The sequence below is a fragment of the Oryzias melastigma genome, linkage group LG17 (assembly GCF_002922805.2).
Source record: "Oryzias melastigma strain HK-1 linkage group LG17, ASM292280v2, whole genome shotgun sequence".
NCBI lineage: Eukaryota > Metazoa > Chordata > Actinopteri > Beloniformes > Adrianichthyidae > Oryzias > Oryzias melastigma.
Window position 1 is genome coordinate 31,096,324 of NC_050528.1, and position 17,709 is coordinate 31,114,032.

The window sequence follows — 17,709 nt, forward strand, 5'->3', positions numbered from 1 at the left end:
GCACTGGAGTATAAGTCGCAGGGACATTCAATCTATGAAAAAAACCGCGACTTATAGTCCGGAAAATACGGTATATATATATATAATACAGACATGAAACTGGCTCAGAAAGGCTGAAATTCCTCTTCAGATATTAATATTTGGCTTCTACTAAAATGTAAGCAAGCGTCTCCAGATGTAATTAGTCACTGGTCAATGGATTTTCCGGACTGCTGTGCCCCCAAATGGCAATGACAAACAGCTTTAAATGCAACTCATACCGCGTACAACTAGAAACTACTCAGTGATGAAATTTACAAGGAAAAAAGCAGAATTGAAGCCCTTTTCTTCTGCACCACTCACTGCCTCTCTCCTCTCATTATCACGGCTCCTAAAGGTTGAGCTTGGATGCGTGCAAACAGTAAAAACATAGCAGTTATGGTTTGGAAGTTTGGGAAAAATATGTTCTTAATGTCACTCCTACAATGCTGTTTGTTCTTTTTCAAAGTTTTCTCGCTGCATAGAGATTTATGGCCCAGTTTGATAAAACTTTGGTGAAAAAATAGTTTTTCACTTAATATAGAGGCAGAAAAACACTAAGTAGGGAATATATACACACAATAGAAAGCTAATAAACATAAAATCCACAAAAAGATGATGTGTTTTAGAAAATGATCATTTCCATACTCACAGTGACGGTTGCCAGCAGCCCTTCAGGCACATTGGCCACGATGATGCCAATGAGGAAGATGACAGCTTCCAGCCAGGTGTAGCCCAGGATAAGAGAAAGGATGAAGAAGCTTACACCCAGGAAAACCGCCACTCCAGTGATGATATGGATGAAATGCTCAATCTCTATGTTGATGGGCGTCCGGCGGACTTCCAGCTCAGACGCCAGAGTGGCAATGCGACCCATCACTGTTCGGTCGCCGGTTGCTATAACGATTCCACGAGCCGTACCTGGCGGACAAAGTACATTTATTTGACATGTTACACATATTCTAGAATTAACAGAAATGTCATGAAATGAGAGAAGTAATCCCACGGACAGAATTATTTATTTCAGTTTATAAAAAAATATTTGTACACCACAGTCTGTTAGTGACCTGCTGCTCTTTCACAGAGAGCCATGAACAATGACGGCTCTCCCTTCTAAAAGACACCACAGACAGTAGGTGCTGCACTTTACACGCAGCAATGAGGCCTGATGTGGGGATAATGGTTGCATGTAACAGAGTGATAGATGGCGATGAATTACAAGTGTTTGCAGTGATTGATTGCTGGGAAGACGGAACAGATGCTGGTCTGAGTGAAAGAGGAAAGCATCTAAATGGCTTTAAAGACAAATGATCTGACCACAGACCCCAGTATCAGCAGGTTTTCTGGTGACTTCTTTATTAGTTGGAATACACCAATCTGTTATGACATTAAAGGCACTGACAGCTGAAGTGACAAACATCCATCATTTCAGTGTGATGCAATGTTTGGCAGAACGAGCCTGAGGTTTGGCATCAGTGTGGATGTTATTTTGACATTTGCCACCTACTCAGACGCTGCAGCAAATGCAAAGCAAGTGCAGTTGTAATCTGTAATTTGCACACGAGGTTTGCAGCCTCAAAACTCCAGCCCACGTGTGCTAATGCTGGCTTTTTTTGTGCAGATTATTTCCTAAAGGTTTTAATCCAAAACATTTTTTGTCTCTACACAGAAAATAAAAGTGCTTGCAACCTAGTTTTCCAGTTTTATGAATAATTCTTAACTGAACAACATTAACTAATGGAAAGTAGAATACGTTTCTCTTTAAAGTTTAATGTGCTGTTAAAGTAGGGGAGTTTTTCTATTAATTCAGGCTCTGAATTTTTTTAAACCTTTGAATTTTCTTTCTGAATTTTCTTTGAACCCTTGATTTTCGATGGCCCAGAAATTCCATTCGACCAGGTGGAAGAAAAGATGGCGGCTAAAAAAGATTAGTTTTTATTAAAACTTTTTTAGTGTTCAAGATTAGCCAAAAAATGTGTCAAAAGGGGGTTAACACTTAATTATGGGATATTAACAAAAGTGTTCAGATTTGTAAAACTGTTAAGACTTTTACATTGGAGCTTTAGTGTTTACATTTGACCACAGTTAGCTTCAACCCTGTACGCCACCCAGGTGAATCAGCCTATTCTGTCGTAGAGAAAAGCGGATTTGCACCAATTTAAAAATGTGCTATATTAGTAATATGTTGCATAGCGGTGAAAAGCTGTCTTAAAAGGTTTCTAACCTGCGCAAAACCGCTTTTCTCTCCCTGTTATATTAGTCTTTTCCACCAAATGATTTTTTTCTTTTCGACGGGCTAATGATTTTCCGTCACCATCTTTTCTGGCACCAGGTCCCCATCAGCAGGACTTTTCTGTCCTAATTTGGAATTTTGCTAATATTTTAGCAACATTCTAACATTTTTGGCAAATATGTTTTCTTCTGAGGGTGTTTTTTAGACTACTTTTGAGTAGAGCTGATATTCTAGTAACAGGCTAATGTCTTTGACTAATTTGGCACTTACTGAGGATTTTTAGGCCATGTTGGAGTTAAGCTAATATTTTAGCAATGTTCTAGCTTTTGGAGCTAATTTGGAGTTTAGCTCATATTTAAGCAACACACTACATGTTTTAGCAAAATTGGCTTGTCTTGAGGATTTTTAAGCAAACTTACTGTCAGTTTTGCAAATATAAGCCAACTTTAGCCATCTGTCATGGTTATCTTTTGCATTTATAGCAAATCCTTTCAGCAAATAAAGTAAATTGCTTCAACATCTTCAGCGACGACATTCAGCTAAAGCATTTAAACTAGCTTTATCACAGTTAATGCAACTTTTCTAGTTCTACAAAATGTTGTTTTATGATCAATTTTGTAATAAAAAAACATATTTAGTCATTTTTGTTAGGGCAATCAACATATACCCATTTTACTCCCCATACAGGTGTATATGCATTAAGAAAAAGTAAATTTACAATATGTGTGCAATGATTTGTAACGTACATTATACCTGATTTGTAACTCGTACATTACAACTTGTTTGTAACTGTGTGTACTTGCAATTGTAAGTTCTCATGGATACTCAAATATCAAAAACGTATGAACCTGGAATACAATTTATGCACGCACAACTTGAAATTACACCATATTAAAACATATTAAAGATGGCTCCCACAAGACAAATCCTTAAATTAAACATTTGCTGACTGCATGCTAAGTTTAAGAGAGGAGGCCAGTTCAGTCCAACAGTTACATGTGTTGGTTGGATGAACTAATAATACAGTTTTTCAGATGATTAACAAACTGGAATCTCTGAGACAAAAACATGCAACCTTTGGCAGACCTGCTGACCTTCAACACAGTTGGTGGAAAAGAAACAGATGTTGCGGGTCTCCAGAGGATTCTCGTGGTTGAACTCTGGTGATCGAGTCTGCGGCTCAGATTCTCCCGTAAGAGAGGAATTGTCCACCTTTATCGGAGAAGAGTAAAGAAAGGAGGGAAGTGTGGGATTCGTAATCACGAGACGTGGTGAGCTGGATGGGACCGGGGAGGAATGGCTGGAGCTAAAGCTCTGACTCTTCCTTTACCTTACATCCATTAGAGGAGATTACTCGAAGGTCAGCTGGAATCCGGTCTCCCCCTTTGACCTCCACCAGATCTCCAAGAACCACGAGTTCTGCATTTATCTGCAGCTTTTCCCCGTCGCGGATCACCATGGCTTGCTGGTGTGAGGAAAAAGGCAAACGATAGCTGCTTTCAGGGAGGATTTGGGTGGATTAGGTGAGATATCGTTTAAAAAGGAGTGGTTTATGAAAATCAGAGTTTAAGGGGGAAAATCTGACTACATCTTGTGGGGACATCGAGTGGATAGTCTAAAAGCTGCACTTGAATGAAGGCGAACTGACTCAGAGGGCTCAGAGACTAAATCAAAACAAATATTGAAAGGACGTACCTGTGGGACCATTTTCTTGAAGGAGTCCATGATTCGAGAGCTCTTCGCTTCTTGGAAATAGGAGAAACAACCAGTGATGATGACCACAGCCGCCAGCACCACACCGAGGTACAGCTGAGTTGGGAGACACAGTTATTATCTTCAGAGTGTGGATCATAAGGGATGTTTGAACAATTTTGATCAAGATTTATTTAAAAATATTAAGTGAAACTCTGGTTTTCAGAAAAGACGGAAACCAGAAGAGAAACCAGAAGAGAATTCTCATTTACTATTCCTCTCATCTTAGAGATTCGGGATACGTCCGACTGAGCAGCTGCCTCCCGAACACAGAAACGAAAGGGTGAAGCTGATCTGTGGAGGCCACCAGGAGATTCTGTCTGAACCCGAGCGCGGTTTTGTACTCTCGTAGTTTTTCTGATTTATTTTTGTTTTCTATTTGCAGTTATGGAGGAAAATAGCTGGTTCGGCTCACGCTGATGCAAACAAGACAGCCAGTCACGTTGGATGAAAGCGGCTGCCAGCTGCTGCACTGGATGTCTGGGGCTGCTGTGAGATAACACTCCTAAAAGCTGAGGAGTTTGCTTTGTGGAAACTTCTGCTATCCTTTGACAGCAGCAACAAAATGACTCGCTCTTGATTGTGTGTGTGTGTTCCCACAACTGCAGAACATCTTACATCTCTGTCCTCAAACTTGTGGTTGTCGTCATTTAGAAAATGTGCCTTTAAAGACCCACTCTCAAGGAAATGGTGTTCGTAACATGTTCTTGTGGCTTCTTAGATATAGAGAAAATTACCTTAACATTTCATTTATGAGTATTTCTTTATTAAAATATCTGTGAATCAGGAGCAAAAAAAAAAAATGCAGTTTGAAAAAGAGTTTATTTGTGACGTGGAAAATTCACTGGTCGGGGACCTGCTCCAAGCTCTATGGGGTCAAATCAGGATCAGCCTAAAGTATGTTATAACAAATTGAAAATTTGAGAAAAACAGAGAAAAAAAAACAACTTGAAAATACACATTTTACATTTGAAGGAATTATTGAAAATGTGAAAAAAGAAAATTGAAAAAATAATAATGTAAACTTCAAAGAAATATTGGAAATTAAAAAAAAAGTTTATTTTTACTTTCAACTTCTCTTTTTTGCGTTTCTCAACACGCCCACAACTCAGAGGTGAATTTCAAAGGAACTCCTGCTGCTCTCCAAAAACCATATCCAAGAAAACGACACCTGCTTTTTAAATTTTGACTAAAAACAGCATAATCCTAATTAAAAGACCACTGGGAATGATTTAAAAAAAATCAAAAGATGATTGTAGACTTTAATGACTTTTGAAAGTTTCACTTGATCGTGTTCACAATTCAAAAAATTACAGCAAATCAAAGAACATACGATGGCGCTTCAGTGTAAAGAGGATTAAACCATAATTATGTGAATAAACACAAACAACCCATTTTTTCAAAAACAACAGATACTCGGCCACAGCACTAGCGTTCATCATCATCTATCAAAGAAGACGTCGGCGTCTTATTCAGGTCTTGAAGTGGCGAGCTACAGTACGTGTAAGCGGCTACAGATTAAGCGATTTAGGAAAATCATGGTTGGTAATTTTACAGATTCGACAATTCCACATGACATGATCAACTTTTGATAAACTGTGTGATGCTGTGGAGTGTCTTGTGGCGTACACTGAGTGTGGAATCAGGTTGTTGATCACATGACTCGTTTAATTTTTTTAAAAGTGTTTCCATTGCAGCTTAGTGAAATAAAAACCCATAAAACACCTCCATCTCCAGGCACAAAAACATTTTTTTTTTTCAAAATTGTCCTGTTTCCATTAAGCAAATTTTTCACCTAAATCCAATTCCACAACTTCATAGTTAATGGAAGCAGGGCTAGCGTTAGCTTAAAATGTAAAATATTAACATACATGTTCAGGAAAAAGCACTTTAATTACCCACTGTCTCCAGTTTGATCCACACATTTTTAACACAAGGAACTATGTCATAAAGAAATAACCCACATTTTATATTATTTCAATACAGCCAGAAGTTATTAATCCAATAAAACAACAACAAATGAGTTGTTTGTAAGTTTTGAAAATTATCAAAAAATGTTCCCACCAAAAGTGTTTTTGAGATTTCAGGGAAGCAGCCATTTTGAAACGAACTTATTCTACTGCCCCTAGTGGAATGGCGGTGAACTACAGGGCAGAAAACAGGGACCAAGTTCTGGTTTTTAGGGAAAGTTTGACCATCTTATGAGAATTATCAGAACGAGTTGAATGTGCCCCCCCCCAAACCAAAATGAGTTTGACACCCCTTACCTGCAACCTGAAGTACAGAAGAAGTTAGCTTTGGTGGCGCGAGCTATGACCATCCAGTCAGAGACGATTATGTAATCATCTGCTTCAGAGACTCTAACTCCATTTCTGATTGGTTGAATCCTCGTCAACGCGTTTAATCCATAAATGTCTATGTTTTAATCAGCAGTGTTTTTATGGAAAGCCGCCGCAAAACTGGAAGTGAGAACAGAAGCACCGACTGTATGAGCGTAAGGCAGACTTTCATGAACCTAGCAACAAGCGAGGGCTAAAATCTGATTGGCTAGAAACTTTCATGTGAAAAAACAGTCTGACAGAAGCGCAGGGTTGTGAGAAAAGCTGACAGAACAGTTGAAATGATCTAAAATATATTTTGGACAAATATATATTTATATACAAACATTTCTCTGTGATTTAAATGCTTCTTTTCAGATAATTTTAGGCGTTCACTGAAGGCTTTGCAGGCCCTGACGCCACTATTAAAAACATGACCAGTATACTGATGGATGTGCAGAGTTTGGAGACATGCAAAAGTATTTTTTATCCCAGAAAAATAACACCAAATCTAATTCTGTGCCCATTACAGCGGTCGGTAGAATAACCAGCACTCCTGCAGTTTAGAAAGGTCAGCCACTAAAAACATAAAACACGTTTAAAAAAAGGAACTCACAAGATTTCAAAATGTAATAAAACTAAAGTAAACATATGAGTTTTCAAGAGAAAGAACAGCAAACTTTCTTCACTTCAGAACACTGGAGGCGTTAAAGTGATCTGCAAATAATTTCATTCCACCTTTATTTACATTTTACACAGCATCTGAACTTTTCCTGAATCTGGGTTGCATCTGTAAGCGAGGTCATCCATCATCATCATCTCTGCACATTACAGTGATAAATTTAAGCCCAGAATGCAGTACAGTGTGTTCTGCTGCAACAGTCGCTCTGCGTGCAAAACTAATTCCTCCCAATACCCTGAAGGGCAACGGCAGAGCCTGTGTTGATGGTTAATCCTTTGATGTTATCGCGCTGCGTGATGGACAGTTTTCCCTTGTAGTTGCATCTTGTTATGATAATGTTTGGAGGGAAAATCTTTAAAAATTCAAAAATTGGAGATAACCTTTCTTTCCTTAATGCAGCAGTTTCTGAATCAATGAGAAGCCACAGCAGTTGTTTTTAACATGCTGTGCATGTCACTTAACGGATGTGACGGCTTGGCAGACAAATTTCAAATTGAATGAGCTGTTTGTTAAACTCTTTCCCCTGACACCCAAAGTTGTTTTATCTATCTTTTTTTTTTTTGCTGAAATTCTCACACTGGATGATTCATCGTCTTCTAATTCGTGCCCTTAAAGGAAAGACCAGTGAAGTTGAAAATATCTTGGGTTTTCATCTCCTGTCTTAGATATTTTTGTGACCTTTTCCTTAACAAAATGGCAGCTCAACTGTTCGCAGAGACAGCATTCACCAAAGTACCACGCACAACAGAGAAAGGTGAGACAAGAGGGGCAGAAGATCTACGGTTTGAATTCACACTTGAATTCCCCGTCAGCTCAACACAGCCACGCCGCCGCCGCGTCGGCGCACCACCCGCACTGCACCGTTTGACTCCAACTTATTACGCAATCATCATTTAGCTGGTTCCAAACTCTGTCACAATGTACAGTAACATCCATTATATACGCGCGTGCACCCCAGTGATAAACCTAATCTCCCTGTGATTTAATCTCCCCTTTCAGTGCTACGTACAGCGTGATGCTCCAGTGAGCGCCTTCAAAGCCCCGACTGCCTGCAGCTTTGGCTCTGTTCTGGATGTAAAATTTACGAGCGCTTTTTAAGAGACGGGACTCCTGACTGCCAGATCCTCACACGATTCTGTTGTCAGACGAAAGCTCCATGTCAGGGGTGTCAAACTCAATCGCACAGGGGGCCCAAATCCAAAACTCACCTTAGCCGAAGAGGATAACATTTAGTAAAACTACAGTTTTAAAACGACATTTTTTTAAACATAACTATGAATCAAAAGGCAGGAATATTATTCCAGAAGAAATCAAATTAAGCCTTAAATAACTTTCAATATTATAAGAATGTATTTTGTCAAAATTATACAAATTAGAAATAAGCACAAGATAACATCGGGCCAGTAATAACAATAGAATGAAATGATCTGGAGGGCCGGAGAGAATTACCCGATGTAAAGCTATAGGTGGTTTATTTGTACTCAAAATCACAAATATTACTCTGTGTTCAACGATGGTGAGATAGAGCTCTACTCAGAAGCTGTGATGCAGAGGAGGATCCAAAATGGCCGCCAAAATGCAATTACCAACCACGACGTTAACCATGAGAACATAAAGATATCCTTGAAATGATGCAGAGTTTCAGATTTGTAATAAATTTTCCCAAAATTCTACCCACAGTGGTAAAACTATACTAGCTAGAAGATTTGGAACTCTACGGTGGCCCTGAAGTACAAATCACATCGACAAATCCCTCAATGCAAACATATATTAAAGATTACAACGACAATTAAAAAGGCAAAAACGACTCTTAAAAATTTTACTTTTTAGAAATTAAAACAAAATTCCAGAAACCAAAATGTAATTCCAAAATAATGAAATAAAATAAAAATGAAATGTTTGGCAAAACCACAGTTATCTTAATTAAAAAATATATATATAAAAAAAAAAAATAAAATAAAATAAAATAATTAGAACCTGAAAGAGGTAGGTACTATGGTACGCCCCTGATTGGATGATAATGTTTGTTCACTTTTTTCAACCAGAAGTTGTCATGGCGATATCTTCTAAGAGGAGCTATTGCACTGCAAAAGTTTGGGGATCAACTCTTCATAACAGTTCAGGTTAAACATTCTTCTGCTGTCCCTCTTCTTCAAAACCCAAACGTCATCATCCAACAGGTGACATCCCATAATACCTATCTTTTCTGGTTTCTTATTGTATTTCATTTTTAAGTCCTTTATTTTGATGCCTTGAAATTACTTTGGTTTTTTAAAATGTTTCATTTTTTTAATAATTTGTTTCGTTTTTTTATTTTGTTGCTGTGATTTTTAATATGTTTTTGGAATGAGCGACTTGTTTATGTGGTTTGGACTTCAGGGCCACCGTAGAATTAGTCAGTGAAGAGCCAGGAGTCAGAAGAAAGCCTTTGAGGAGGTTGGACAGAATGCATACATGCCTGTAAGTTTTTGAAACTGTCCATAAATATATAGAATCAATGTGAGTGCAAAAAAATATATATATTGCCAAATAAAAACCACAAACATATTCAAAACCTCAGAAGAATTCGAATGCTTCCACTTTGAAATTAATCCTCACGATTTGTAATTCTGGTGAATACTTCTTTTGTTGCTCAAATTAAATAATCATTATGTAGTACACATACAATTATTCAGTGTTAAATGTGAGCTCCAGAGCTGTATTTTGCTATTTGTTGGTCATTTCATCAGCGTTTATATTCTGACAACATGCAGGGCTGCTTTTTGTTCAGACTTGCAGCAGGTAATTACATCAATTCAGTGATTATACATTTATTGTATGGGTTAAAACAGAAGAAAAGCTCAAACTGGGGATTAGTGTCATACATTTTTCAAGGTTTTTCTCCACATTTATCGACTCAATTCTCCAAAACTGTGAATATTAGATGACCCCACTCCTAACGTCAACCATGTGTGCTCAATCGGTGCCACGTTTGTACGTGAAGCTTGCGTACTATTTGCTGGTAATTTTATCAGCTTTTATATCATGCACGTTCCAGACACAGAATGCTGCTGTGCGCGCGTTTGCATTGACTTTTTATTGAAAGTGGCATCTTTAGCATCCCAAATACAGTAAAGAGGGTGACTGTTTTCATTTAGGACACTTGACTACCACTTTATAGAACACATTCTCCAATGTTGTTGAAAAAATTCACAAAAATAACTCATATTTCCTAAATAATTTGTTTTTTAGTGTTCCAAAGGTAATATATGATCATAGATGTGGATAAAGTTTACTCTAAAAAGCTTAAAAAATCATGGTATGGCCCCTTTAAGACGTTTCTTGTTGGTTCTTACGTACATGTTGACGCGCTCAAACGCCGTCTCACTGAAACAAAAGCAGATGTTTGTCCGTGACTTCTGTCAGTGAAGGTTCTCGTTTATTCAGGTGCTGTTAAAGTTGAGCCATAACAACTGGACTTCTTCTTTGAAACGTTTCGCCGTTATTACTCAACTTGTTCATTTCTGTTTGAATGTTGATGTTTTTTACTTGGTTGCATTGGAGTTTTTCTTTTTTAATTACGGTTAGTCTGGTGCCTGTTCCTGCATAAATCAAATCCTTTATTACTCCCACATTGGGGAAATTCTCTCAGTGGTGGGCAGCAGCCGCTGGATGGCGCTCTATCGCCCATAAACATGCATTCAAGAAGTATTTTCTCACATTGTCGTTGGGCGGCTCGTCCTCCATGGCCACCTGAATGCTGTAGGCCAGGAAGCAGAGGACGGCGCCGATCCACAGCAAAATGGAGAAGCCACCAAACAGCTGACGGCAGAACTTGACCCATTCCGGCGTGGTGGGCGGGGGAGTAAGGGCATTCAGGCCGTCTCTGGCCAGTATCTCTGCAGCTCTGGCATTGGTCAGGCCCTGAGGAGAGACAATTTTTAGCCATGAATGTCTGTCGTCCTGCAAAGAAAGTCTTTTTTACAACATCTCAATTTTGAGTGAGTCTTAAAAAGCAGGTTTACTGCAAAAGAGTCTGAAAACCCAGTATTCCTGTCTGGCTTCTTTAGCATCACAAGTACAATAAAGACGGTGAATCTTCTCATTTGAGGCACTTGACTACAACTTTATAGAACACATTCTCCAATGTCATTGTAAAATTTACTGGAAATCTCTGGAATGGTGGAGTTTCATTACACTGTATAACCATTTAAGCGTCTTTTTTTGTTGGAGCTCCAGCAAGTGTTCGGTGTTTGCAGCCTTTGCTCTCCGTTTCCCATTTTCTCATTCTAATCTTAACCAGATCAAATCGGTTTCACTTCACCTGCAGAGCTGCAATGTCACATTTTACAGCGAGCGGCAAATACGGCTCCAGCAAAGCCTTGTGGGGTGTTAGTATCTGTCAGTGGATGCAGTTGTAAGACTTTTTTTTTTGCATCAAAGCGTGCGAGTTTGTGTCTGCATGTGTGTGGAAGGGATTAAAGATGAAGACTGGAGGTGAACTGGGGACGCTGCAGTCGACCAAAGCAATGCTTGGTCTCAGCTCAGATGCTGCTTTCCCGCACAGGCCAAGACAGATTACATCTCTATATAGGAGATTACTGCACCTCTTTGTTGTGTGTTTGTGTGCAAGTGAAGGTGTGTAAACAGTGGAGCTGTGTGCGTCTCATTACCCGTGCGAGGTCCACTCCGTAGCGTTTCCTCAACTCTTCCAAGGATATCTTGTGGTCATCCTGCAGGGAAGACAGATCTCTTTATTTGAGTTTTGGTTTAAACAATACGAATGTGTTTTTGGCAGATCATGAAAGAAGACTGAGATATTCCTTTTGTAGCACATCATTTAGTGTGTGATCTATATGGATGCAGCTGTCTAAGCAGAGTGTTATTGCTCTCAATCTTATGGAAAAAGTATTTCATTCAGTTTCTATCCACGTCTGCAGGATTTATCTGCAAATATTTGAAAGAACATCTTTCTTTAAAGACACTGCAATGAAAATTGTGTTTTTAACATGTTCTTGTGGCATTCTTTCTGAGGATAAAGGACATACAGTGGGGCAAAAAAGTATTCAGTCAGCTGCCAATTGTGCAAGTACTTCGACTCAAAAAGAATGAAGAGGTCTGTCATTTTCATCATAGGTTTACCTCAACTATCAGAAAAATTGAGAAAAAAATCCCCCAAATTACTGATTAAGTCTGATTCTTAAAGAATGTATTTGTAAATGATGGTGGAAAATAAGTATTTGGTAAATAACAAAAGTTCATCTCAGCGCTCTGTCGGCAAAGACAGCAGTCAAGTGTTTTCTCTTCACAAGGTTTTCACAAACTGTTGCTGGTATTTTGGTCCATTCCTCCATGCAGATCTCCTCTAGAGCACTGATGTTTTGGGGCTGTCGCAACACGGACTTTCAGCTCTCTTCAAAGGTTTTCTATGGAGTTGAGATCTGGAGACTGATTAGGTCACTCCAGGACCCTGAAATGTTCCTTATGAAGCCACTCCTTCATTACCCGGGCAGTGTGTTTGAGATCACGCTGAAGGATTCAGCCACGTTTCATCTTCAATGCTGATGGAAGGAGGTTTCCACTCCCCATTCATTATTTCCTTTCCATGGATCAGTCTTCCTGGTCCCCCTGCTGAAAAACAGCCCCAAACCATGATGCTTCCACCCCCATGCTTTACAGTAGGAATGGTGTTCTTTGGATGCAACTCAGTTCTCTTATCCTCCAAACAGTAGAGTTCTTACCAAAAAGTTCTATTTTGGTTTCCTCTGACCATAGGACATTCTCCCAATCCTCTTCTGGGTCATCCAGATCTAGAAACTTTAGACGGTCTCCACATGTACTGGCTTTAGCAGAAGGAGACTTCTGGAACTGCAGGGTTTGTAGTGAGTTACTGATGGTATCTTTGTTACTTTGGTCCCAGCTCTCTGCAGGTCATTCAGTAGGTCCCCCCGGTGGTTCTGGGACCGATCTTGTGATCATTTTGACCCCACAGAGTGAGTTCTAGCCCAGGGCCCCAGATCAAGGGTTTTTTTATGTCTTCCATTTTCCAATAATTCCACAGTTAATTTCTTCCCACCAATCTTCTTACCTATCACAGATTCAGTCTTCTCAGCCTGATGCAGGTCAGCAACTTTGCTTCTGGTGTGCTAAGACAGCTCTTTGGTCTTGGCCATAGTGGAATTTGGAGTGTGACTGTTTGAGGTTGTGGACAGGTGACTTTAATAAAGATAACCAGTTCAAACAGGTGACATTAATACAGGTAAGGAGTGGAGGACAGAGGATCATCTTACAGAAGAAGTTACAGGTCTGAGAGAGTCAGAAATCTCGCTTGTTTTTGTAGGTGACCAAATACTTGTTTTCCACCATATTTCTAAATAAATTTATTAAAATCAGACAATGTGATTTTCTGGATTATTTTTTCTCATTTTGTCTCATAGTTGAGGCATAGCTATTATTACATTTACAGGCTTCTGTCATCTTTTTAAGTGGGAGAACTTGCACAATTGGTGTCTGACTGAATACTTTTTGCCCTGCTATAGATAAAGAAAATTAAGCTGAAAATTGCATCCATTATTATTTCTTTATTTCATTTTTTCTGGGCCGACCAAAAAATCCCATTTGAAAAACTGTGTTTTTGTGAGGTAGAAAACACACTACTCTGATGAATTCACTCGTAGATGACTGGATCCTTGTAAATCTTTGTTTTCCTTGACTGAATTGGCTCAAAACTCTACGGCTCCAATATTTCTTACAATTTTAGTCTCACCACTTCAAGTTAAAAAGTCCCATTCGTTTTCACAAACTTAGATGTGTGAAATTTGTTCTCCGTATTTGGCTCATCCTCTGGGGAGCGGTGAGCCGCAAACCGCTACTGGTACCTGGACACGGACTGGTACCCTAACCCTGTGCCGGTACCAATACATCGTCCTAAAGGGTTGGGAACCCGACAGCCAGCACGTCCAAAAACGACAAGCTGGGGACTCTCAAGACATCAAAAAGGGGCCAGAATCATACGTCCATATATGACAGTTTGGGAGTGAGAAGATTGCACGGACGTATGGTCACACCTGCAACTCAGTGGGGAATTTCTAAAGAACTCCTGCTGCTCTGCAGAAACTATGTCCTAGAAAATGATATAGGTGTTTTGATTTTGGCTAAAAACAGCATAATGGATCCTAAAGGCTAAGATTTCATGTCCACCAAAAGAATCAAATTCCACAAAAGAATAAAAAAACTGATTAACAATGTTCTATTGTACAGAGACGTTTTACTAAACTGGAACTCAACAATTACAAATGATGTTAGTTTAAAGTTACTCTTAGTCTTATGCTTCAGTTTTTCCAAAGAAGATTTAAAAAGTACCCATCATTTATCTGGTATTATTTGTGCTGTACCCCAGTTTTACATATCTGCATGGATGAAAGGAGAACATTTTGATTGAAGTCCGTCTGCTCGACTTTGACGCTCCTCATTGGGTTTCAGGACACGAACGTCACAGTCTGTCATTTTCTCCTCATATTGAGAGAAATGCTAAATTGACGTTAATACACAAGCACTGAAAAAATCTTCACCTCTGATTTCTGCTGCCCCGGGCGGACTAATACAAATAAATGTTCGGCAGCAAGATGATGGAGATTATCATAATGGAAGAGAACATGTTGGAAGATTACGTTTAGCAGTAGAGGGATGGTGATGGTGTCACTGTCGTGTCTCATTTTAACACAAGTGTGACCCTTGAAACAGACAATCAGGCCATATGTGAAGCGTTAATGGTTACCATGGAAACGAAGGCATCTTTAAAAATCATACATGACCAATAAATGTACACAAACAAAAACAACTTTAAAACGACAGTATATTTGTCAGAGTAACCCTTCTTGTTCTGATATCCTTTTTACCCTCTTGTTTTTTCATGATATTATTTCTTCATAACAAGTTATTCGAGTTTTAAACTGACCAATCAGATACCTCCGTAACTGCATGTGGTGTGCGCTGGCTCCCACCTCGAACGTTCAACACCTGATTGACAGAATCTCCCGTTTTTAATGTAAGGGGGTGTGGCCTTCCACCAAGCTCACTCCTGATTGGTGATAGTAATTACCATAGAAGCATTGACTCAGACCGACTTGGACCAATCACAGCTCACTGACATCATGGGGCTCCAAATGGTGGCGTGTAAAAATGGCGATTGCATTGACTTAATTTCGCTGGCCATTTTTCATGGATGACGTCACACTCACTGGTTTAGTTCTCTTATACAGTCAACGACAGCACACAGCAGCATTATTCAGCCAGTAGATTTGACTTAAACTGGATTTGTGTAACTAAAGATGAGTCAGAGGTGTGGTCATAACTTCTGCAGAACTATATCAAAATGTATTTGTTTACTTTTTATTTGCCACCATCTTTGTAAGATGTGATGCCATGAATATTACATTGACTGTTCCATTCTCCTATTCTAAACAGGAAGTACCCACGGGTTGCGAGAAGCCCAAAGTCCCATAGACTCCCACTGAGAAATAGACAGTTTTTACTCAGTCTTTTTTTTCTCGCTGGCCCCGCCTCAAACATTTGATTGACAGCTTCTCTGGTGCTCGCTTTCAGTGGAAGGGGTGTGGCCTTTGAACAAGCTCACTCATGATTGGTGACAGTAGTTCCTGTAAAAAGTTGACTCAGACTAATTGCTGTTGAGGAGTGGGAATTGTTTGCAATATCATGAAGTGACGGCGAAGGCTCTGGCCGGAGGAAATGCATCTCCAAAGGGGGACCTCAACACTTGTTATGTCCAGTTCTTACTGATACAGTCAATGGAATCTCTGGCTGTTCAAAGTTAAGACAATAAATAAAAAAAAGTCTGAGAGTTGTTAAAACTTGCTCAATAAAGGTGTTGTTGATACAAACAAAGTTTACGCCAAAATAAGATTTTTTTAGTAATGCTGCAAACATAACCAGCAGAAATATGGATTTAGATGTAAAAACTTCACCACTTACCATTAAAGTGAATAGGAATTGACTTTCAAAAAGCTATTAGTGAGTAATAGTTAATCTGCAACTGTTAACATTTTTTAAGTCTAATGCTTTTATTTGTGTGGGTTTTTTTTTGTATGTATAGTCTTTGATTTCCTGTATCTGGCCTTCTCTTAACATGTTTATTCAGTTTCATATAAAATCTCTGGAGACCTTTTCTTTTAATTACATCCTTTACGTAGAGATTGGGGCGAGCCGACGACTCGCTGCACCTTACCGCGTGGAGCCTGACCTTTACTATCTCCATTTGAGGTTTGACTGAAATTGTTTCCATCAGAATCTTTTGGGTATTTTTTTTCTTTTGTAACTGTTTGTTTACTTATTCTTACATTCTACTGCTATAAGTTGCCAAATGTCAAGACATTAGTGCTCCAGAGTGAAATGATTGTATGTTAGAGGACCAAATCTATTTAACATTCACTAATTCCACAGAGACAGTCCCTCTTTTCATAGTCAAGGGGCCAATTCTGGTTAAATGAGAGCACAGCTGCAGAACCAATCAATGAGACATTTTGTTTTTTGGCAGTGTTTTTTATTTTTTTGTTTGTTTGTTTTCCACCAATTGTCATGATTTTTTGAGTAATTTGAATTTTAATGATTTGTATTTCGGGGGAAAAATTGATGTTTGCATTAGATTAAAACGCTAAAGCAACTCAACAAAAACCAAACAATTCAAACACCTGATGTTTTCTTGGAACTTTAGCCTAAACGGGGCTGACAAAAAACTAAAAAGTCCAGTTTGATCAAAGGAGCGTGGCTCAGACACATCATTTGGTGCAAAGAATATTGCTTTTTGTGCACAATTAAAACAAGAACATGAATTTTAAACTTTTTGGGGGTAAGTTTAATTAATCACCGTTTAAAAGTGTTTAGAACTTTATCTTTAATGCATAAAATGTCTGATTTTATTGAAAACAAAATCTGACAATTGCTCAGTTTTGAGTAGGCAGGTTCCAGATCCAATCATCTTTGATGTATTTTAACCCTTTATTACCTGAGGCGTCGCCTGTGATGCTAAAACACATTTTGAACATGCTGTAACTTTTGAACTGTTAACACGCTCAACGCAATTCCAGTAGATTCTCGAGATTCAAACACTGGAGCACTGGTTTTTAGATAAGATTATGACATTTTTAACCAAAATCAAAAGATCTGAGTCGTTTTCTAGAACATAGTTTAGTAGAGATTTGCTTCTCATTTTGTTGAGAGCTCTTTGTTTATCTCTCTCCTGCTAGCTTACAGCCCGAAGATAATTTGGCATTTAGCTAATATTTCAACAAGCTTCCAGCTCTAGCATCTTCAGCATATCAAAGGTAATGCTATATTTCTAGTTATTCCTTATTTATTCTTACAAACGTTTTTTAATTCATAAAAACCACAAGAACACTTTCAAGCAATTTCAGCTATCTTGGTATAAAAACATTCAGTGAGTTAAGGACATTCCTGCTTGCACTTCTGTACATTTTACGTTTTTGTAAGATATTACACAATTTATGTGATTTTTCAGCCCCATTCAAAATGAATGGGACATTTGTTTAAATTTCTAAAATTTCTGCAAATTTAGCAATTTCTCTAATCAAAACATGTTTAGGACATTAAAGCTTGTGCTTTTACTAACACATTTTGTGAAATCTTAGGAATTTTTCAAAATTGTATGCAATTTTTGAAATTTAAGTAAAATATTGAAATTTACAAAATTA

General features: G+C 38.6%; 1 protein-coding gene across 1 annotated transcript in view; it reads right to left on the reverse strand.

The window, feature by feature from the left end:
* Positions 1–17,709, reverse strand: part of atp1a2a (ATPase Na+/K+ transporting subunit alpha 2a) — a 68,392-nt gene that overhangs the window by 46,338 nt on the left and 4,345 nt on the right. Inside the window, exons 3-8 of the mRNA XM_024280357.2 lie at positions 11,656–11,715; positions 10,703–10,906; positions 3,947–4,060; positions 3,582–3,716; positions 3,346–3,463; positions 671–939 (exon numbers count right to left, since the gene is read on the reverse strand). Coding sequence (XP_024136125.1) covers positions 671–939; positions 3,346–3,463; positions 3,582–3,716; positions 3,947–4,060; positions 10,703–10,906; positions 11,656–11,715 — 900 coding nt within the window. The remainder of the gene's footprint in view (positions 1–670; positions 940–3,345; positions 3,464–3,581; positions 3,717–3,946; positions 4,061–10,702; positions 10,907–11,655; positions 11,716–17,709) is intronic.